This window comes from Trichosurus vulpecula, chromosome 2 (genome assembly GCF_011100635.1).
Source record: "Trichosurus vulpecula isolate mTriVul1 chromosome 2, mTriVul1.pri, whole genome shotgun sequence".
NCBI lineage: Eukaryota > Metazoa > Chordata > Mammalia > Diprotodontia > Phalangeridae > Trichosurus > Trichosurus vulpecula.
In genome coordinates this window covers 45753174-45775436 of record NC_050574.1, presented here as the reverse complement: position 1 = coordinate 45775436, position 22263 = coordinate 45753174, and the positions used below count along the sequence as shown (strand labels likewise).

Here is a 22263-nt window from a genome sequence, read left to right as displayed (position 1 = left end):
TGATTCTTGGGCTTCAGTTTGCTCTTCAGCAAAATGGGGGATGATCAACCAATCGATGAGCACCTGCTATGTGCCAGGCACTAGGGATACAAGTACAAAGAATTATACTATCTTAACCCCCGAATTGCCTGCCTCACAGGGTTGTAGTGAGGACCAAATGAGGAACCTGATGTTTATCCCATTGGAACAATGACGGGATGTTTTGTTTTTGTCTTTGTATGCCCAGGACCAAAATGTCTTATATATTACTGTTGTCGCTCAGTCATTTCAGTTGTATCCAACTCTTTTGTGATTCCATTTGGGATTTTCTTGGTAAAGATACTAGAGTGGTTTTCCATTTCCTTCTCCAGCTCACTTTACAGATGAAGAAACTGAGGCAAACAGGGCTAAGTGACTTGCCCAGGGTCACATAGGTAAGACGTGTCTGAGGCCAGATTTGAACTCAGGTCTTCCTGACTTTAGGCGTGGAGGTCCATCCACTGTACCATTTAGCTGCCCTTTACATATTATAGCAACTACATAATTGATGCTTTTTCGAACAAATAAACTGGTTTCTTACCACTGGCATGATCAGTTATAACCCTGGAGTCCGTGGAGTTCTCTCTGTAGTGGACTGTGGCCACTGTACTGGGTTTATCTTCGTATCCTGTGGTATCGGGGGGTCTTATGGTTGTTGTGGGCAGCTGTGGGGCAGGTGGGAAAAGCAGGAAAAGAGCCAGTAAGTAATCTCACGGAAGGAGGAACGAGCCTTTTGTTTGTAATGCGTTTTATTTCTGGGTTATTGCTGAGTTCCACCGACAGCCAAAATTTTCTATGACATTTATCATCTGTATCATACATCTGCCTCTGGGTGGGGTATGAAGCAACAGTTCTAACAAAAGAACCATTAGCCCAGGATTAATTTGTTGTCCTTTCATGAGCTTCTTCCTCAGCTAGATTATAAACTCCCTGAGGGCAGGGACCATGTATTACATTTTGAAAATGTCAAGCCAAAGGACACAGTCTCTCTCAGAACATTTCCGTTACTATAGGCTTGCTTTCTGTAGAAATATGTCTGGTCTCATAATACTCAGAGGGCAAGAGAGTCATAGCATGATCCGTAGTATCCGATAATATTTCACTTGCCTCAAGCTTGGTCTTTGTATGAGCTAATTTTGTTTGAGAAAACTCAGGCCTCTAATCTTGGTTGTATTCTGTGAGAAATAAAGGTAAACTGAGGCACAAACCATTGAATAAAATGTCAACTCAACAAACATTTAAGTGCCTTCTATGTTCCAGGCACCTTGCTAAACAGTAGGGATGCCAAGAAGGCAAAAACAGTCCCTGCCCTCAAGAAGCTCCCAGTCTAAGGGGGAGATAACATGCAAATGACTATGTATAAACAAGCTACTTGCAGGATAAATAGGAGATAATCAACAGAGGGAAGATACTGCAATTAAGAGGGATTGAGGAAGGCTTCCAGTAGAAGGTGGGAATATAGTTGGGACTTGAAGGAAGCCAGGAGGTGGAGGCGAAGAGGGAGAGCATTCCAGGCATGAGAGACAGTGATGGGAAGTGCCTGCAGTCTGGAGATGGAGGGTCTTGTTTAAGGAAATGCAAGGCTGTGTCCCACTGGATCAGGGTATGACTAGGGGGTGGTATAAGGTATAAGAAGACTGCAAGTGTAGGTGTGGGGGGACAGCAGGTTAGGAAGGACTTTGAGCACCAAACAGAGGATTTTATATTTGACTTTCTCCAGGATACCCGCCACAGTGCTTTGTACAGAGCAGGGCTCAAATATTTGTTGACCATTTGAAAGTGGTGGGAAGGAGAAGTTACAGGAATACAGATCACAATTGGAAGGGGTCTTCGAGGTGCACCTAACCCAAAGCCCTCATTTCAGGAATGATGAAAGCTGGAAGCCCAGAAAGGTGACTTACCTGAAGTCACATGGATAATAAGAAGCAGAGCTAAAATGCTAACCCAGGTCATAGGAATAGAGATGTAGGACTGGAAAGAAGCTTGAAGGTCCATCTAGTCTGACCCCTTCATTTACAGATAGGAAAACCCAAAGAGAAAATGACTTGCTTAAGGTCACACAGGTAGTAAGTGAAAGAATTGGGTTTTGTACCCAGGTCATGGGAGCACAAATTTCAAGCTGTAAGGGACCTCACAAGCTGTCCTGAGTCCTCAGTTTAAAGGTGAGAAAATCTGGACACCCAGAGGGGTTGAGTGTTTTGTCCAGGTCACATAGGTAGTAAGTGGTAGAGCTGAGATTTGAACCCAGGTCTGCTGACTTCAAATCCAAGTCCGAGGTTCTCTCCATTGGACCACACATTGATTCTTGAGGGGATCGTTCAGTTTGGAAGGCAGTGGGAGTGTCCTTTTCACAAAAGACATTCGCTCTTATTGCTCTACCAACTCCATGGTGAGGTCAGAGGGCTTGAAGCCAACTTGAGATGCTGTGGAATTCAATACAAATTCAAGTTATGCAGCCATGCCAAGGTACACAGTGGTTCAGGATAATGTTATGTGTGAACTGTCAAGGGCCACTCTCCCTGAGTTGGACCCTGACAGCAAATCACCAAAGGGAAGCCCTGAAAGTTATTGAAGCGTACTGGCCCTAGGTCCTGCGTTGGATCAGCTGGTGGGTGGGAGAAGATTAGGGGTCCTGGGCTCACAATTAAACTTGGACCCATCCCCATTTTGCTCCCTGAAGTTCAAAGTCAATGAATGATTATGGTCAGGAAAAACAAATCACAGAGCCTGGAAAATCCCTTCCGAGCCTGGAACTCCTCTGAGATCTAGGCAGACAGTTAGCCCAGAACTTCAGAATTGGAAGGAATCTCAGTGGTCATCTATTTAACCCCACACCTGAAAGGAAACCCATTTACAATAGCATTTGCTTAGCCTCTGAAGAGGAGAAACCTACTAACACAGAGGCATCCCATTCTACCTTGGGACAGCCCCCATGGCCATACTCAGTGCCTTTACACAGGCTGGCCCCCAGGCCTGGAATGCACTCTTGCCTTTCCTAAGCCCCAAAGTCCCTCTCATCCTTTAAGATGAAGCTGAGGCATCATGTATTACATGAAGTCTTTCCTGGTCCACCTCCCTAACTATTAGTGCCCTCCTTCCCAAACTACTTTGTATATATTTGAATTTGTTCATTCTCTCAATCAACATTGATTGAGTGCCTACTGTGAAGTTTGGATTCAGTCGAAGGGCCACACTTAAGAACCTAGAGGACCCTCGAGTCCGCAGGTTCCCCACCCTTGTACTCTGTGCCAGGCACTGTACTGAACAGTGGGAATATGATTTAAAAAAAAGCAAAAGATATCCCTGCCCTCAAAGAGCTTATAATCTAATAGGGGAGACAACGTGCAAACAAATATACATTTAAAGCGAGCTATAGACAGGATAAATAGGAAATAATTAACAGAGGAAAGGCAGTGGAATTAAGAGGGGTTAGAGAAGCCTTCATGTAGAAGGTGGGATTCTAATGGGATTCTTAAAGAAAGCCAGGGAGGTCAGTAGTCAAAGTGGGATAGGCAGAGCATTCAAGGCATGGAGGACAACCAGAGAGAATGCCTTGAATCAAGAGATGGAGGGTCTTGTCTGTGAAACAGCTAGAAGGCCAGTGTCACTGGATCAGAGAGTACAAGTTGAGGAGTAAGGTGTCAGAAGACTGGGAAGGCAGGAGGATGCTAGGCTATGAGGGGCTTTGAATTCTAAGCAGAGGATTTTCATTTGTTTCTGGAGGCAACAGGAAGCCACTGGAGTTTGGGAGTGGATTTCAAAGATTTAGATTTTACAGATGAAGAGACCGAGGCAGAGAGATTACAGGCAGAGAGAGTGACCAGGGCCACACAAATAGCAAGGACGTGAGGGAAGATATGAAGCCAGACAGGCCATCCTGACTCCAAACCTCACGCCATAGCCACTAGGCTTAACTGTCACTCTTCGGATACTGGAAGAGAGTTATCTTCTCCCCTTCCCCTAAGCCCCCTTGGAGAGCCATCCCATTTCCTTGCTGTCTGTTGTACCTCAACCCAGCCTTCAGGTCTTAGAATTAAGCCTAGCAAGAAAATGAGACTGTGAGGCCAGAGATACCCACCGGAGTTGATGCATCATCAGAACCATAAGGATTCCCATCACTGACTGCTGTACTCATGGCATCTTCTGGTAAGGTGGTGCTGTCTGGAGGAGAAAGACTGAGTCAGGACTCCAAGCTGGAAACCCCATAAGCTACTGTGTTACTTCAGCTAGAAGATTCCCCTCCCTTCCTCTTTGGGGCATTACATTTCTCTCCAGTCATTTCTTTGGTTTTCTGCTGTTCCAGAGATTTGACCACCATTTCCTCCTCGTACCAATTTCCCCAATACTATTCAGAGACCCGGAGAGCTGGCCAGGACCTCAGAGGTAATAATACATCAATATTGCAAAGACCTAGGATTTCATCAATGTGGGAACCCCTCCAACAATGCAATTTTCAACCCACCTGTAACTTACAGTCTTAGAGAGGTGCTTAAGACTCAGAAAGGCTGATTGGCTGAGGGCCACATGTCTAGAATCTCAGCCTGAGTCGTCCTGAATCCAGGGCCCACTGTCTATCACTGCTGTGCTACACAACCATTCAGATAACACTAATATTCATTCATTGATTCATTCATTCATCTATCTACTTATTTGTTCATTTATTTATATTCATTCATTTATATATGTATCTATTTATGTGGTAGTGGACAGAGCATTGAGCTTAGAGTCTAGAACAACTGGGTTCAAATTTTACCCATGATGCTTATTACTTGCATGAACTTGGCCAAGTCTCCTGGTTTCCCTGGACCTAAGGCACTTTTCATTAAGCTTTTTTCCCCCTTATTTATTTATTTATTTATTCATTATTTAATATTTTAGTTTTCAACATTGATTTCCACAAGATTTTGAGTTACAAGTTTTCTCCCCACTTCTACCCTCCCCCCATTCCAAGATGGCATATATTCTGATTGCCTCATTCCCCAGTCAGCCCTCCCCTCTTTCACCCCACTCCCCACCCCAATCCCCTTTCCCCTTACTTTCTTGTAGGGTAGGATAGATTTCTATGCCCCATTGCCTATATATCTTGTTTCCCACCTGCATGCAAAAACAACTTTTTAAAATTTTTTTTAAGCATCTGCTTTTAAAACTTTGAGTTCCAAATTCTCTCCCCTCTTCCCTTCCCACCTACCCTCCCTAGGAAGGCAAGCAATTCAACATAGATCACACATGTATCATTATTTAAAACACTTCCACAATGCTCATGTTGTGAAAGGCTAACTATATTTCCTTCCATCCTATCCTGTCCCCCTTTATTCAGTTTTCTCCCTTGACCCTGTCCCTTTTCAAAGGTGTTTGCTTTTGATTACCTTCTCCTCCTATCTGCCCTCCCTTCTATCATCCCCCCTTTTTATCCCCTTCCCCTTACTTTCCTGTGGAGTAAGATACCCAAATGAGGGTGTATGTTATTCCCTCCTCAAGTTGGATTTGATGAGAGTAAGATTCACTCATTCCCCCTCACCTGCCCCCTCTTCCCTTCCAACAGAACTGCTTTTTCTTGCCACTTTTATGTGAGATAATTTACCCCATCTCCCTTTCTCCCTCTCTCAGTATATTCCTCTCTCACCCCTTGAATTTATTTCATTTTTTTAGATATCATCCCTTCATATTCAACTCATCCTGTACCCTCTCTCTATATTCTGTTCAACTCCTCTAACACTGAGAAAGGTCTCAAGAATTACACACATCATCTTTCCATGTAGGAATGTAAACATAACAGTTCAACTTTAGTAAGTCCCTTATGAATTCTCTTTTTTGTTTACCTTTTCATGCTTCTCTTGATTCTTGTATTTGAAAGGCAAATTTTCTAATTCGCTTTGGTCTTTTCATTGAGAAAGCTTGAAAGTCCTCTATTTTATTGAAAATCCATATTTTGCCTTGGAGCATTATACTCAAATTTGCTGGGTAGGCGATTTTGGGTTTTAATCCTAGCTCCTTTGACATATGGAATATCATACTCCATGCCCTTCAATCCCTTAATGTAGAAGCTGCTAGATCTTGTATTATCCTGATTGTGTTTCCACAATATTCAAATTGTTTCTTTCTGGCTGCTTGCAGTATTTTCTCCTTGACCTAGAAACTGTGGAATTTGGTGACAATATTCCTAGGAGTTTTCCTTTCGGGATCTTTTTGAGGAGGTGATCTGTGGATTCTTTTAATTTCTATTTTGCCCTGTGGCTCTAGAATATCACGGCAGTTCTCCTTGATAATTTCTTGAAAGATGATGTCTAGGTTCTTTTTTTGATCATGGCTTTCAGGTAGTCCAATAATTTTTAAATTATCTCTCCTGGATCTATTCTCCAGATCAGTGGTTTTTCCAATGACATATTTCACATTGTCTTCCATTTTTCATTCCTTTGGTTCTGTTTTATAATATCTTGATTTCTCATCAAGTCACTAGATTCCACTTGCTCCAATCTAATTTTTAAGGTAGTATTTCCTTCAGTGGTCTTTTGGACCTCCTTTTCCATTTGGCTAATTCTGTCTTTCAAGGTATCTTCTCCTCACCATTTGGGTTAGTCTATTCTTTAAGGTGTTATTTTCTTCAGTGGTCTTTTTTGGGGGGGGGTGTCTTTTAGCAAGTCGTTGACTTGTTTTTCATGGTTTTCTTGCATCACTCTCATTCTTTGTCCTAATTTTTCCTCTACTTCTCTTATTTGCTTTTCCAAATCCTTTTTGAGCTCTTCCATGGCCTGAGCCCAATTCATATCTTTCTTGGAGGCTTTGGATGTAGGCTCTTTGACTTTGGGGACTTCTTCTGGCTGTATGTTTTGGTCTTCTTTGTCACCAAAAAAAAGGAATCTAGAGTTTGAGTTTGAGTCTGAGTTCCTTTTTGCTGCCTGTTTATGTTCCCAGTCAACTACTTGACCCTTGAGCTTTTTGTCAGGATATGACTGCTTGTAGAGTAGAGGGTACTTTGTCCCAAGCTTCAGGGTCCAAGCACTGCTGTTTACAGAGCTACTTCTACTCCACAGTCAGTCAAGGCTCTATCACAGCAGTGCTCCTCCTCCCCCAAGAACCACCAACCAGGACTGCAATACAGATCCAAGCAGGGCACAGCAAGAGAATCTGCCTTTGTACCCACAAAGTGCTCCTTGTACTCCTGCTCTGATCTGCTCCTAGATTCCTCCCACTCTGTGAGCCAGGGACTCGGGAAGCAGCTGATGCTGGAGTTCTGGAAGCAGCCTCAGCAGTTTCCTGCTACTGCTACTGCCATGGCTGCACCACCTCCTCCATCCCCAGAGCTGGTGGCCAGGCAGCTCTGAACTCAATTCCACAGTATCCCCCTAATCTGCTCTTTGGTGTTTGTGGGTTGAGAAGTCTGGTAACTGCCACAGCTCACTGATTCATGGCCCCAAGGCCTGTTCTGACTGGCTGATTCTGGGTCTGGTCTGTCTGGGCACAGCCCACGGTGGGCTGCTCTTCGCTCTCAGAACCGTGCGATAGACCCTTCCCGATGACCATCCAGGCTCTCCTGGGCTGGAGACCTGTTTCCCTCTGCTATTTTGTGGGTTCCACAACTCTAGAATTTGTTCGGAGCCATTTTTTACAGGTGGTTGGAGGGATTTGGGGGAGAGCTTAAGCAAGTCCCTGATTTCCAGCTGCCATCTGGGCTCTGCCCCCTCTCATTAAGCTTTTCTACTAGGCTTCAGATGTGTTACTATGATCTGCATACTCACTGCCTCTATGACTTTTTTCCTTCCTTCTTTCTTTCCTTCCTTCTTTCCTTCTTTTCTTCCTTTCTTCCTTTCATGCTTCCTTCCTTCCTTCCTTCCCTTCTTTTCCTCCCCCTCCCTCTCTCCCTTCCTTTCTTGTTTTCCTTCTTATTTCCTTCTTCCCTCCTTTCCTTTTTTCCTTCCTTCCTTCCCTTCTTGCTTCCTCCCTCCCTCCCTTTTTTTCTCCCTCTCTTCTTTCCTCTCATCCTTCCCTCCCTCTTTCCTTCCTTCTTCCCTTCTTCCCTTTTATCTTCCTTCCTCTTTTTTTTTCTAAGAAAGTTGCAGGATCATAGGATAAGAACTAGAAAGAACTTCAGAGGCCAAACCATTCCTTTACAGAGGAGGAAACTGAGGCAGAGAGAAGTCAGGTATCATGCTCAAAGTCATACATGTAGGGCTGGGAGTTGGTCCTCTACCTCTAAATCCAGTGTCCTTTCTAATGTACCACACACACCGCCTATGATTGTAGACTAAGCACCCCATTTCACAGATGAGAACACTGAATGAAATGGATCTATAATATATGAAATGGCATCTCCCACCAACCCTGCTGTTCTGGGGCCCTGGTTTCCTGTTCTTGTTCCCACAGAGGTTGCTGTTTGTCCTTCGTTCTTTAAGAGGACCATGACATCAGAGGGTGATACCAGGGAATGCAAATGAATTGGATTTAAGTGAGGGAGGTCTGTGCAGAGTCACCAGCCTCACTCTCTCCTCTGGAGCCATCTGGGTCCACTGGCCAGATATGAATCAGGATGACTGGAAATGGCCCTGATGCAGTGGGAGACCTTGGCCTTTCTTTGGCTTCAATTACCACTGCTTGACCTGTGCACATGCCTTATTGCCTCCCACATACTAGAGCTAAGCACTCTTCGTTCCCTGCCCATGCGCGCAAGGAATCTGCTTCCCTCTATGGGCACCAGGCTCCTGGCTTACCTCCTTGTTGACCCCATCCGCCCCAGATCTCCCTCTCAGACAGAGCTGGCACCAGGGTGGAGTGATTCAAGCCTTTCTCAAGGCTCCTGATGGAGGGGAGTAAAGTTCCTCCTCATGAAAATCCTTGGGCCCAGAGCATTAGAGCCTTTCTGTCCTCTACCAGCTCCAAGCCACCCAACACTACCTTGCCTTGCCAGCCTCAGTTGCTCTCCACCGAGAGTCTATCAGCATTACTGGCACCCATCTCTTGGGCCTACTGAATGTCAGCTTCTTCAGGGAAGGGACTGTTTTTAACCTTTTTTTTGTGTCCCCAGCTCTCAGTACTGTTTCTAATATAGATAATTGCTTAATAAACATTTGCTTGACCACCTACTGTTGCATGCGCCTCTCCCTGTGACATTATCCCTCCTCTCAGCCCACTTGAAAGCCAGTGGGCTGCCCTCTCTTCTGACCCAAATGGACCGCAACTTACCATCTTGGGTTTCCACCCCATACCTTTCCCAGGTGTCAACCATAACTTTGCTTTGTATCCCAACATCTTTCTCCTATCAATTGAACTTTCTAGGTACTAAATTCCTAGCTATGGCTCTACCTTCAAATCGATGAAATTCAATACACGTTTATTAAGCACCTACTATGTGCTAAGTTCTGGGGATGCAGACAAAAATTAAATAGTCCCTGTCCTCAAGGAACTTACATCTTTGCCCTTGGCTTTTCACTGGCTCCATTTGGAGTGACCTTAGTTTCTGGCATGGAAGGCTTGAAGCCTCTTGGGTTGTTCTCCTCTCATGCATGGGGGAGAAAAGTGAGACCCTAGCCACCCAGTGACTGTACTTAGGAATCACAGGCAAGCCTGCTGAGCCCTACTTAGTAATGACAGATGACCTGTCCTGGTCTTTGAAAGGCAACGTGGCATAGTGGGTGAGACCCTGGACTTGGAGTCAAGAAGGCCTGAGTTAAAATCTACCCTCTCCCTGACTGTGTGACCCCGGGCAAGTCACTTCAGTGTCCTTATCAGTAAAATGAGAGATTTGGACTTAACAGCCTCCAAGGTCACTTCCTGCTTTAAATCAGCAATCTACAACTTTACTACAAACACAACATGTGCCCACTTGAAGAGTTAACAGTATGATTCATGAGCCCCAGCCCTGTCCCCTGGCATGAGGTAGGTTCCCGAAATCCCATGACCAAACCATCTTGCAACACAGGAGAGAAAGCACGTGCCTTGAGGGGGAGGAGAAAGGGGCTGTCTGGAGATCTCTATGAGTCATGGAAGAGCAGCTGTGCTCTGAGACTGTTAGCACCTCTGTCCGTTGAAAGACATCTTTTTCTCCCCCTCTGCTTCCCTTATAAATATGCCCACAGACAGCCAAGCCCAAGACAAGAACTAATAAATGTTTGATTGGAACTTTTCTGGCAGCATATGAAGGAACGAAGTCTCTGGAGTCTTCGCTGTCTCTGCTTTTCATTCTGCATTCGATGCTCTAAATCCCTATCCCTGAAGATGGATGGCATGGGATAAGACGTCTGGGCCTGTGGGTTTATTTGTAGTTTCTGAGGGGAAGGTTTCAGCAGGAGCCATAGTCAAAAAAATTGTTGGGCCCCAGGGATGGCTCCCCTCCCCCCCATCCCCATTCACTGGAGGTCAAGGTTTGGCTGCTAGAGGGATTGATGGGGCCTATTGAAGACAAACGTCTAGTAGAGCTGTGGGCTTGGGGGAGGAGAGGAAGAGAATAGCTCCTTGGCAGACAAGGACCCTTTATTAAGGAGCCAGCATCTCGTTGCCCTCCTTTTCAGAACTAGAGTTCTGAAGCCGTCATAGCAAACAATGCATTTTTAAAAGTATTTTCTCGAGCTATTCTATATAGACTCTGCGACTTGCTTGTCAGCTCTCAAATAGCATGGAAACATCATTATAAATGTGCACATTTATAAAAGTATAAACAGATGAATGGGCATATATGCATATAGAGAGTCAGCACAGCCAGGCAGTGCCATGCAAAAAAAAAAAAAACCCTTGAACTTGGAATGTTGAACTTGGGATTACCAGACTTAAATTTGAATTGTGGCTCTTATCACTTACTCCCTGTATAAGCTTGAGAAAGTCCCTTTGCCTCCCTGGGACCTCAGTTTCTTAATTTGAAAAATGAGGGGGTTGGGCTAGCTGACCTCTGAATTCCCTCCCAGCCTTAGATCTGTGATCATGGAACCCTATGAGCCCTAGCTGATAAAATGCTGGACTCAGAGTCAGGAAAACCCGGATTTGGTTCAATTTGTTACACACTAAAAAAAAAAAAGGAATTCCAACAACAGCAAACTGTATACAACAGATCAACAGATCTGAGGCTCCAAATACAACTCTTGTTTTCTGTTCTTTGTACATGGAAATGTTTGTGTTTATTGGGATTTGTCAAGTTTGGAAAAGCAAGAAATAAAAATTATAATCTTGGGGAAAAATACCCCAATTTCGTATCTTGTCTCTGAGCCTGCTAGCTATATGACCACAAAAAAGTGACCTTAACTTCTCAAATCGTCAGTTTCCTCAAAGCAGGCAGTGTGCTGCTACAGAGGGAGCACTGAACTTGGATTCAGAGAGCCTATGTCTGAATCCTGGCTCAGCAGCTTGCTACATGTGACGGTGGGAAGTGGTTTAGCCTCGAGGGAACTTGGTTTCTTCATCTGTAAAATGAAGGACCTGTAAGGGCCCTCTGTCCTCTGAATCTAGGCTCCTAAAGTAACAAATGTTAAATAGAAAATACTTTGCAAACCTGTAAGCACTATATAAATGTGAACCATCATTATTACACCTCTCATATATGTATACCACACCACATATACTAAACACATACATAAAAACAGTGACTACAAAGGCATACACACTTACACACATGCATGTGCATACATAGACCTATACATGTATGCACACACTACAAACATACCGAAATATGTGCACAAATTTACATAAATATCCCTATCTACACACATATACACGTATCTAAATATATGCACACTCCCACAAGCCTACATGCATATACATACAATATACCACACATGTATGCAAACATGCACACATGCATTTTAAATCCCGATATAGAATGGAGTAGGTTACTGTGCTGGGAGGTCTGGCGGTTACTCTCTCTGTTCAGCCCCCTCCTCTAGCCCACTCAATCTGGATAGACAAAGGCAAGTCCCTGAATGACATACAGGACTAGGGGGCGTTCCTTTTGTCTCCATGCCCTCCCTTTCTCTTGGCTTCATGGGAAAGTTGCCCTTAATGAGAGATCCCATCCCATCCCATCTCTCCATGATAATAGTCCCTGTTGTCCTGGCATTAGAGGTTCCCGCTGAGCCACAGCTGCCGGATTTCAGCCTGCCTTCCCATCTTTTTCCTCTCCATTGTGGAGTGTGGGTCATTCAGTGGGTCATGCTCAAAACCATTTTCCTTCTTTAAAACCAAACAAAATAAAACTAGCAGCCCTGAATGCTTCTAAGAACATCAACCCCCAACACCAAACTGTGTACTCACATCCAAGATCCACCCAGCCCATTCTAGCTCTCCCAAGCCCCACTCAATCTCCTCGCATATTGGTGAGATCTCATGGAAATTTTCCCAGATAAACCCAATCTCTTTATTCAAGCTCCAGTTTGGAACTATTGATTATTCTAATGGGTTTGCGGCCAACCTTACTTCTGGTCTAACTATAATATGATTAGATTGTAAGCTCGTTGAGAGCAAGATCTGTTTCACGTCTGTTTTGAGACCCCTGTGGCTTACGCAGTGATTAACAGATGTTTTAGGATCATAGGATCTCAGAGTCCCAGATCAAGAGCTGGATGGGCTCAGAAATCACCTAATCCAACCCCCTCATTTTGAAAATGATGCATCTTGGGTTCAGGGAGGCAAAGATATTTGTCCAAGGTCAAATAGGTAGTAATTGTCAGAATTCCAACCCTGACCCTTGGAACCCAAATTTAGCCCGTTTTCCACCAGGCTACCTCTTTTGTTGAATTGAATATAAAATACATTTTAATGAGAAAAGTATCAGAGGTAAATATGATCATGGGGGGAGGGGGTGTTTGAGAACAAACTTTTCTAATACTTTAGCCAACCTTTGTTTGCATGAATATATTAGTTACGAATAACTGATCTGTTCACTAACTTAGGTCCTTGAAGAGCTCTGCTTGGAAGCCCTGTTATCCAAGTTTATGTTACTGCATATCCTTGAAAGTAATGGCATTTCATTTCTTGAATATTTTCCATAGTCTAGGCTGATTACTCATTCAGATAAGCCATCCCCTGGTTACAGTACTGGAAATCATGCTAGACTAGGAGGCAGAGGATCTAGGTTTCCTTATTGGTTATGTAACTCCAGATAAACCAATTAACTACTCTGACCTTCAGTCTCTTGATCTGTAAAATGGATATCATAATATCTGTATTACCCAGCTCCCAGCTCTGTCATGAAGGAGGCACTTTCTACACTATAAAGCACTATATATATATATATATATATATATACATATATATATACACATATATACGTATATGTAAATTGTTATTGTTTTCAGCTCTTCCACGAACTTTCTGTATGACTTTGGACAAATCACTTCCCCACTCACTACACCAATTTCCCAAGGAAGGTGGACTTAGATGATGTCTAATGTCCATCCTGGTTCTGACATGAGCAAATGCACTCTGGTAGAGTGGAATGAGAACAGGACTTCGACCCAAGAAGATCTAGTTCTTCCAATCCCAACTTAGATGCTTCTTTCCTGGGTGACCTTGGGCAAGTCATGGGCCTCAGTTTCTCCTTCTGTAAAGGTCCCTTTCAGCTCTAAATCTATGATCCTAAAAGGAGGGTCCAGACATTTTTACTCCCTGAGGAGCACCAGGAATTCAATCTCCTAAGGCAGAGGTTCTTAACTTTTTCTGTGTCATGGACCTCTTTAAAAGTCTGGGGAACTCTCTTCTCAGAACAACATCTTTCAATGCATAGAATTACGAAGGAAACCAATTATATTGAAAAATTCTTATAAAACATTTATTTAAGTTCACAGACCCCAGGTTAAGAATGCTTGCTCAAAGACAAAATAACACACACCAGAGAAGCAAGAGTCGGCACAATGGAAAGACCACTGGATTTGGAGTCAGGAATCCCATGTTTGACATATATTTGTTATGTGATCACAAGTCACTCACTAAACTTCTCAGGGCATCCGTTCTGTAAAGTGCAGGGTGGGGGTTAGATTAAGTAGCTTGTGGGATCCCTTGTAGCTCAAAATCTATAATCATATAAATCAATTAATCTTCCCAGGCATCATTTTCCTCATCTGTAAACTGAAGGGATTGGATTAGTTGGACCACCTCTAATTCAATTAATTTCTTCCGGCCTCAGTTTCCTCATCCGTAATATGAAGGGGTGGGGGTGGACCAGATACCTCTGAGATCTCTTCCAGAACTAAGCTGGTATGAGTGAATGTTTAGTCCTTATACCCTCTTGGAAGACTACTTTAAGAATTCCCCTTCCTGTTTAGGCCATGTTCTATTTTCACATCTAGATGCTCTCAAACTTGCCTGGAGTTTGTAAGAAGTCTCACTGCTGCATCCAGCTGTTGTTTTGAAACAAACTGGGTCTGGATGAGGGCCTGCCTTCATCTCCCAAGTCCCAACCCTCCTGACACAGGAGCCATCTTTCAGGCTGAGGATTAAGCTGACATTGACTTTGCCCAGGGGGCTTGGGATTGCCCTCTTGGACACAACAGCACTCTCTTTGTCAGCTTCTGCCTGGGCTGCTTCCAGCCTCTCTGGTCTTTCCTCAATACAGGTCCCTTTTCTCCTGCCTCTCATAGCCTGACCATTGGCGGGATCAGTGAGGGGTGGCTGCAGGGCTCACAGCAGCCCATGAAGAGAACATGGAGAAGTGTGGTGCACTGAACAAGGGAAGTCAAGCAGGCAGGACCCTAAATCTTTTCTGGGTGCCTTCAATGCATACGTGCCTCAATGTTGTCACTGAAACTACTTCTCGACAACAGGTTAGCAGGGAGTTGGGTGGTACAGTGGGAAAGGCCTGTCCTGGGAGTCAAGGGAAATGGGCTCCAGGCTGGCCTCTGCTACGAACTCGGTGTCATCTGGGACAAGCAATTGTCCTGATTGCTGCATTCTCTGGTCCTCAGTTTCATGTAAAGTCTGGGGGGAAAGTGTGGAACAGATGATCTCCAAGGTCTCTTCAAGCTCTGACATCCCGTGTTCTAAGGGCCCTCCCAGCTCTGACATCCTGGGTTCTAAGGGCCCCCCCAGCTCTGATATCCTGGGTTCTAAAGGCCCCCCCAGCTCTGATATCCTGGGTTCTAAGGGCCCCCCCAGCTCTGATATCCTGTGTTCTAAGGGTCTTCCCAACTTTGATATTCTGTGTTCTAAGGGCCCTCCCAGCTCTGACATCCTGTGTTCTAAGCTCCCTCCAGCTCTGACATCCTCTGATTCAGTTTTTGGGTATCCAGGAATGTCACTCTGGCAGCTCTGAGATGGGAAGGTGACTGGTGCAGACCTGATCCTCCCAGAATGATTTCCTTCTTCAGCCTCTCCTGTAAGATGGCACTTGGGGCAGCTATCTTTACTCCTACCCTGGCTCATCTTCCTAAGTGCCGGCAGCCAAGAATTCCTCTTGGATGCTCTAGACAGACTTAGCAATCTTCTTCCAGACTCTTCATACAGCTCAACTTTTTCTCCAAATCCTATTAGTAACCCATTCCCCAACCCTGATGTTATTAGTCACACTCAAGAAGATGCGTGTATTAGGCGAGGGTGCCTCCTCTCTCATCCTTCGGGCCTCCCTTTTCTCAACTGTAAAATAAAGGGGTTGGGACTAGAAGGCTTCCAGAACAGGGTGGGAATTCCAGGGAAATTCAGTCACTGAAAATCGAGGCTAACAAGGACAGCAACATATAAGCCAGGAAAGAGTCACCATTTGCTTTAAAAAGGAATGTGCCACTGAGTCCCTTTAAATTGTAGCTTCTGAAGAGTTCTCTTGAATATCATAAATCTCTGACAGAAACTCTGAGAGTGAGGGAAAGGAAATTTAAGGTTCAAGGATTAGGAGTCATGGCTCACTGAAAATAATAACTGACATTTATAGAATGTAGTATGTGTCCTGTATTTAACACACAGTAGCTCATTTGAGCCTCAAAATGACCCAGTGACATTGGTACTCTGGGTACTACTATTCTGCATTTCACAGAAAGAGAAACTGAGGATCAGAAATGTGAAAATGACTTGCTGACAGTCACATGGCTAAAAAGTGTCAGAAGTGAGATTTGAACCCAGATCTCTCCTGACTCAAAAAGCCCAGCACTCTTAACCGGGGGTCCACGGACAGATTTCTAACTTGTTAAAAAAAAACTTTGATAACTGTATTTCATTATAATTGGTTTCTTGTATAATCCTAAGTACCTTATTTTTTGTATATAAAATATGATTCTAAAGTTCATAAAACATTGTTTCAAAGGCTTTACTTGGCTGCCAAAGGCCCTATGACAGGCCAAGGGTTCAGAACCCCCACTTTAGAGTCTGTGCAGCTGGCCCTGACCTCATTTCAGATCATCACATGTGGATGAGAGTCTGAATTCCAATCCTATTGCTACCAGACCCCCTACTTCATAAGCCAACAGCAGCAGGACGCATTTTTGTGTTTGTGCAATATGGATGTTATTCTGAAACTGTTTAGAATATTTAAACCTCTTGTGGTTGAGCTTGCAAAAAAAAGTGGGGGGGCGGGGAACCCTAAGCCCTGCGTTAACCCAAGTTCGTCATCTTCCTCGTAAAAAGGCTTCCTGGCAGCTCCGGAAGCAGACCTGTTGTGTTCATCCCCAGAACGAGGGAGTGATTTTTAGGTTACTCAGACTTTTCTGAAGTCTGATGTCCTCTTCAGCCCGTCCAAGTGCAACAAATCAGGCTGTGAAGATGGGGAGATCAAACAGCCCTGAAATAATCTGTTAAGAGTTTTCATGAAATAAAATAGCTGATTTGGATTTGTTTCCTTTAAAAGGCTTCTGGCCGTCTCCGGCTTGTTCTGGTTGTTTGTCTGGTTTCAGAATGACAAACAAAAACAATACTCATCGACTTCCCCATTCCCCTCCATAATTAACTGTTGGAGAAAGGTCAAGAACATAAGATCAAAGGGTGCCTCTGAACATGAGACCTTTCCTTATGCCTCTAGATCCTAGTTTCTCCCCACTGCAAAGTGAGCCTGTATTCATTTTGTATGTATTTAAATTTATTATCTTCTCCAGTAGGATACAAACTTCTCGAGAAGAAAGACTTTCACTTTTGTCTTACTTAGCCGACACTTATTAATAACTTGTTGAATGACTTGATTTCAAATAATATAATTCCTAGAGTAGTCTTTAAAGCTGAATTCCTTGCATGTGCAAGTTTAAAAACATCCCTGCCCTCCAGGTTACCTGGTGGCTCCACAGCTGTCAACACCCCTCAGAGGGTAGTGACTCAGTGAGTGGGAGCTCTGACTGCCTTTTTTTCATTTTGGACGGGGCAGAGTGAGTTTCCCAGAATCAACAGGTGTGACTGGCTTGTGATCCGGATCAAAGGGCTCATGACATTCTTTTCCCCCAAATTCTCCCCTCTTCCAAACTTCCCCATGACTGCTGAGGCCACCAACATTCTTCTAGTCTTCTGGTTTTTCCTCTAGACAACCTCGGTGTCAGCCTTAACTCCTCAGTCACTCTCATCCCACAGATACAATCTGTTGCTTAGTCACTTCTACCCTCATGTCTCTGGTATTTTTCTCCTTGTCTCTAGTTGCAGAGTCATTTCCCTAGTTCAGGTCTTCATCACCTCTTGCCTGGACTATAGCCTCCTAATTTGGTCTTCCTGCCTCAAGTCTTCCCCCTCCCAAATCCAACCTCTGCACAGCTCTCAAAGTGATCTTCCTAAAGTCCAGGTCTGGCCATGTCATTGCTTTCTTCAATAAACCCCAATGGTTCCTTCCCTATCACCTCTCGATCAAATATCATTTTATATCTATTTCATCCTTTTCAATCTCTACTTTTTGTGAAAGTTTTATAATGTGTATAATTATATACTTATGTTTATAAATTATAACGTACATAATTATACGTATAATGTGCATATGTATCACGTAATATGTAATATATGAAGTATATAATTAGTACAGTAGTATACATAAATGTGATCTAAAATAAATATATACCTATTGGGAATCCATGTTCAAAATTTGTTTTTACTAATAGAGGGGCTTCATCACCAGTTAGCCTTTGCTTGGAGATTTCCAATGATAAGGAACCCACTACTTTTCTTGGGTCTAGAGTTCTGCAGGAATATTCACAAAATGTTAAACGCCCTGGAGGAACACTGTACAACTTCCATCCTTAAGCTATTTATTCTTGCAATGCTAATTTTCTATGTCATGCCTCATTAACACTGCCAGCAAACTAAAGAAGCCGAAATGGCCTATCCGCTATTCGCCATACATGACATTTCATTTCCTGCTGCACAAATTCTCTCTCTCCTCCTCCCCTCAATCTCTTGGAGTCTTTGGCTCATTTCAAGGCTTGGCTCAAATAGCACCTCCTCCGTAGGGCTCTTCCTGAGCCTTCTAGTTGTTAGTGTCCTCCTTTGACGTCTGAAATTACTTTGTTTTTACTTTGCATATTTTTTTTTGCATTGACTTATCTCTTGTAAACATTATTTATCCCAGTAGAATGTAACATACTTTAGGAAAAGGACTATTTGATTTGCTTAGTGCATAGTAGGTCCTTATTGCTTGTCCAAACTTCCACATCAATATGAGCTCCTTGACCTCTCTGGGACCACCCAGTATAGGTTCTTTACCCTTTCACCTTGATCCACTCAATCCAAAATTATCAGTATGGTCACTTATTTGCTAGGTTTGTAGATTTTGATAAAAAGTTGAGAGATATCAGACTTGGTTCTAAATGTCAAGTCTCTCGCACTCTTGACTCTACCTCATGGACTGGACTAGCCACACCACAGGGGTCAGTTATTGCTCTCTGATGTGTTGGCTTGGAGTCCCCTAGAGTCTTTGTACAAGGAACACCCTTCCCTGACTATGGCTGCCAGGCTGACCACTGTCTCCAGACCCAGGGTTGTGGTTGCTAATGGCTCTGGATGGGGCTCAGGTGATTCTGGGTAAATGACCACATGAATCAAAAGCACTTCTATGGCTAATACAGGCAACTTCCAAAGAGCAGCATGGAGACAATGGACTTCGGGGATTATCCATGGAAAATTTAGCCCTGGGCTGGCTAACTGTTTGGTGGATGTTCTGGGAATGCAAATTTGTTTTGATTTTAGCCCAAGTAAACTTGGTTCCCACAAATCACACAGTACATCGCATTCACAGATTCGTAGCATTTCAGAGTTGGAAGGGACTTCAGAAGACGGGCAGTCCAACCCAAGGGCAGTGGTTGCCCACCTGTGGCTGCTGAGGATGTATTGCAAGGGGTCTACCCACGTATATAGTGCCAAGAACTTCCATTTTGATCTTTATTTAGCAAATGGCCCCTATGTAGACTGAATACACAATATGCCTCATGCAGGAACTAATCCTTATTTTTGAAATGCATGTGGATGCTGCTGTAATAGATAAAATACAAATACATTTTGAGCATTACTGAATCTGTAGCTTTGTCATGATAACAAGAAGACATTTATGGTACTCCAAAGATGGCAAAGCTCTTTACATATATTGTCTCATTTGAGCCTCGCATCAGACCTAAGAGGTAGATAGAACAGCAGCATCCCCATTTTTGAAGATGACTTAACTGGGGCTTAGAGAGGTTGAGTGATTTGCTGATGGTCATAAAGTTAGAGAGTGGCAGAGGCCACATTCAATCTCAGGTCTTCCTGGCTCCAAGTCCTATACTCTTTCTTCTACTAAGCCACACTGGCGTTATGTATTTTCTTAATAAACATAATAGTGATTGTTATTATCATCAGTACTATTACTATAGAGATCATGTATATAGTTCTTTAAGGTTTAAAAAATGCTCTACATATCTTATCTCATTTGAACCTCCTAACAGCCTTGCGTGGTAGCTAACATTCCCATTTTCCAGATGAAGAAACTAAGGCTTACAGAGATTAAATGATTCACTCATGGTCCTATAGCTAGACAGTAGCAAGGCCAGATTTTAACTCAGGTCTTTCTGACTCCAATACCTGGACTCTGTCTACTACACCACATTCGCATGATGTATTTTCTTAGCTAATAGATAATAATTCAATATTGATGGATACTGTTGCTGTTCTGTTCATCCTTCATACATGAAGAGGCCCAATGACACCGGCATGTTGGGGTCAGAATGGTAGCAGTTGTCTTTCATGCTCAGAGAGGATCAAAGTGACATCACTATGTCAGAGTCAAGGGACAGCGTGTCCAATTGTGGCTAAGCAGGCCAACAGGAGCTTGGAAGGTTCTACCACAGTAAGCAAGTTTTTCTTCTATCAAGCCCAATTTTGCTACCCGTAGTTCCTGGTTCTGCCTTTCAAGACCAAATAGGACAGATCGATTCCCTCTTTCATGCGACAGCCTCTAAAGAACTGAAGATGGCTACCAGTTTTCCCATGAGCCTTCTCCTTTGCAGACTGAACATTTTAGCATCCTTCAGTTGAAATGAACTAGACATCCTTTACGTGCGTTTTGCCTTTCTCTGGAGGATTTTAGACTCATCTATCTAGAGTTTAAAGGGTCATCGAGTCCCAACCCCTAGAGTAACCGAGAGTAGATGGGGTGGGGGAGGGGTAGAGGTTGTGGTATCATTAACTACTAAACTATCGAGTTCAGTATGAGAAAGTTTTGGTGGGGACACCAAATAGTCCACATGAACATGTGAGGTGGAGATGTCTCTAAATTTGCACATCTCACATTTCTTTTGAGCGACTGCAATTGTGCTTTACAAAGTGGGCACAGCACCTTCTTTGATGTGGGCACACCATGCTAGGTGGTCCTGTGCTAGCATCTTCCATGTCTCACAATTAATTCCAAAGTTTTTCAGAGAGACTTTGAGAGTGTCCTTGTATAGTTTTTTCTGACCTCCATGGGAGAAGGTACCTTATCCTGCCAGGTGATTGTCAGAATCTTCCTAAAATACTTCAAATGGAAGCAATTCAGTTTCCTGGCATGGTGCTTCTAGACTATCCGGGCTTACTAACAGAACAGTTATTGCTATGTGGAGATATGTGAAATCTGTTTATGTTTAAAATGAGATTGTCATAGTCAGAAAGGTTGAGAATCCTTCCTATCACCATTGGGATTGTTTTCAATCTCTTTCCTTTGATACTGCTCCTCGAGGAGTATGAATAAGTGAGAGCTGACAGGGTTGTTTCCCCAGAATCAGCTTAACAAAGAGTGACGAGAAAGCAGGACCCTGGTCAGGTCACACCTAGAGTATTGTGTTTAATTCTGGGTACCACATTTTAGGAAAGACACTGATTAAATGCTAGAGAGTGCCATAGGAGAAGTGCCGGCTTTGAAATCACAGCATCCGGATTCAAATCTTCATTCTGCTGTTTACTTACTTGTGTGACCTTGGGCAAGTAGCTTCATCTTTCTAGGCCTCAACTTCCCCATCTGTAAAAGCCTATAATCTTGATGCATCTGTCTGGGATCTGTCATGCTGTCACCTCAAGTTCACCAAGTGCCAAGCCAACTACATGCTTTGTCTCTTCCTGTATCCCCACCAAAACTTTCTCATACTGAACTTGATAGTTTAGTAGTTAATGATACCAAAACCTCTACCCCACCCCCACCCCATCTACTCTCAGTTACTCTAGGGGTTGGGACTCGATGACCCTTTAAACTCTAGATAGATGAGTCTAAAATCCTCCAGAGAAAGGCAAAAAGCACACACAAAAAGCATAAAGTTCATTTCAACTGAAGGATGCTAAAATGTTCAGTCTGGAAAGGAGAAGGCTCATGGGAAAACTGGTAGCCGTCTTCAGTTCTTTAGAGGCTGTCACATGAAAGAGGGAATTGATCTGTCCTATTTGGCCTTGAAAGGCAGAACCAGGAACTACGGGTGGCAAGACTGGGCTTGATAGAAGGAAAAACTTCCTTACAAAGTAGAGTGAGTGTCCCTGGGATGTCTTTGAGCCAGAGGAACATAGATTTGGAGCAAGATGAGACACTGGAGGTCAACTAAGCCAACCTGTTCTTTTTGTAGATGAGGCAGTTGATGTGAACTAATCTGCCCAAGGTCATATAGATAACAAGTGACAAAGCCGAGACTTGAGCCCAGGTCCTCTGGCTTTAGTTTCGCCCTCAGTGGATGTCTCAAACAGAGGTTGGATGCCTACCTTGTTGGGTTTGTTGTAAAGGGGACTCTTCGACTATCTGTCTTCTGAGATCCCTTCCAACTTGGAGTACCCTTGACATGTAGGAAAGGAGAGCCCCTTTACACCTGGAGATCAGCTGTTCTGCCCAGCTATTTGACTGGTGACAGGAAGCAACATGCCCACACGTGCGGTCAAGTTCAATCAACTGTC

General features: G+C 43.7%; 1 protein-coding gene across 3 annotated transcripts in view; it reads right to left on the bottom strand.

Annotated features, from left to right (window-relative positions):
• Positions 1 to 22263, bottom strand: part of PDPN (podoplanin) — a 47702-nt gene that overhangs the window by 10900 nt on the left and 14539 nt on the right. For 2 of the 3 annotated variants that reach the window (XM_036745650.1, XM_036745651.1), the window contains exons 1-2: positions 4097 to 4173; positions 560 to 683 (exon numbers count right to left, since the gene is read on the bottom strand). In XM_036745650.1, coding sequence (XP_036601545.1) covers positions 560 to 683; positions 4097 to 4153 — 181 coding nt within the window. In that variant the 5' untranslated portion in view covers positions 4154 to 4173. Of the gene's footprint in view, positions 1 to 559; positions 684 to 4096; positions 4180 to 22263 lie in introns of those variants that run through there. The other variant, XM_036745652.1, reaches the window with a different exon arrangement.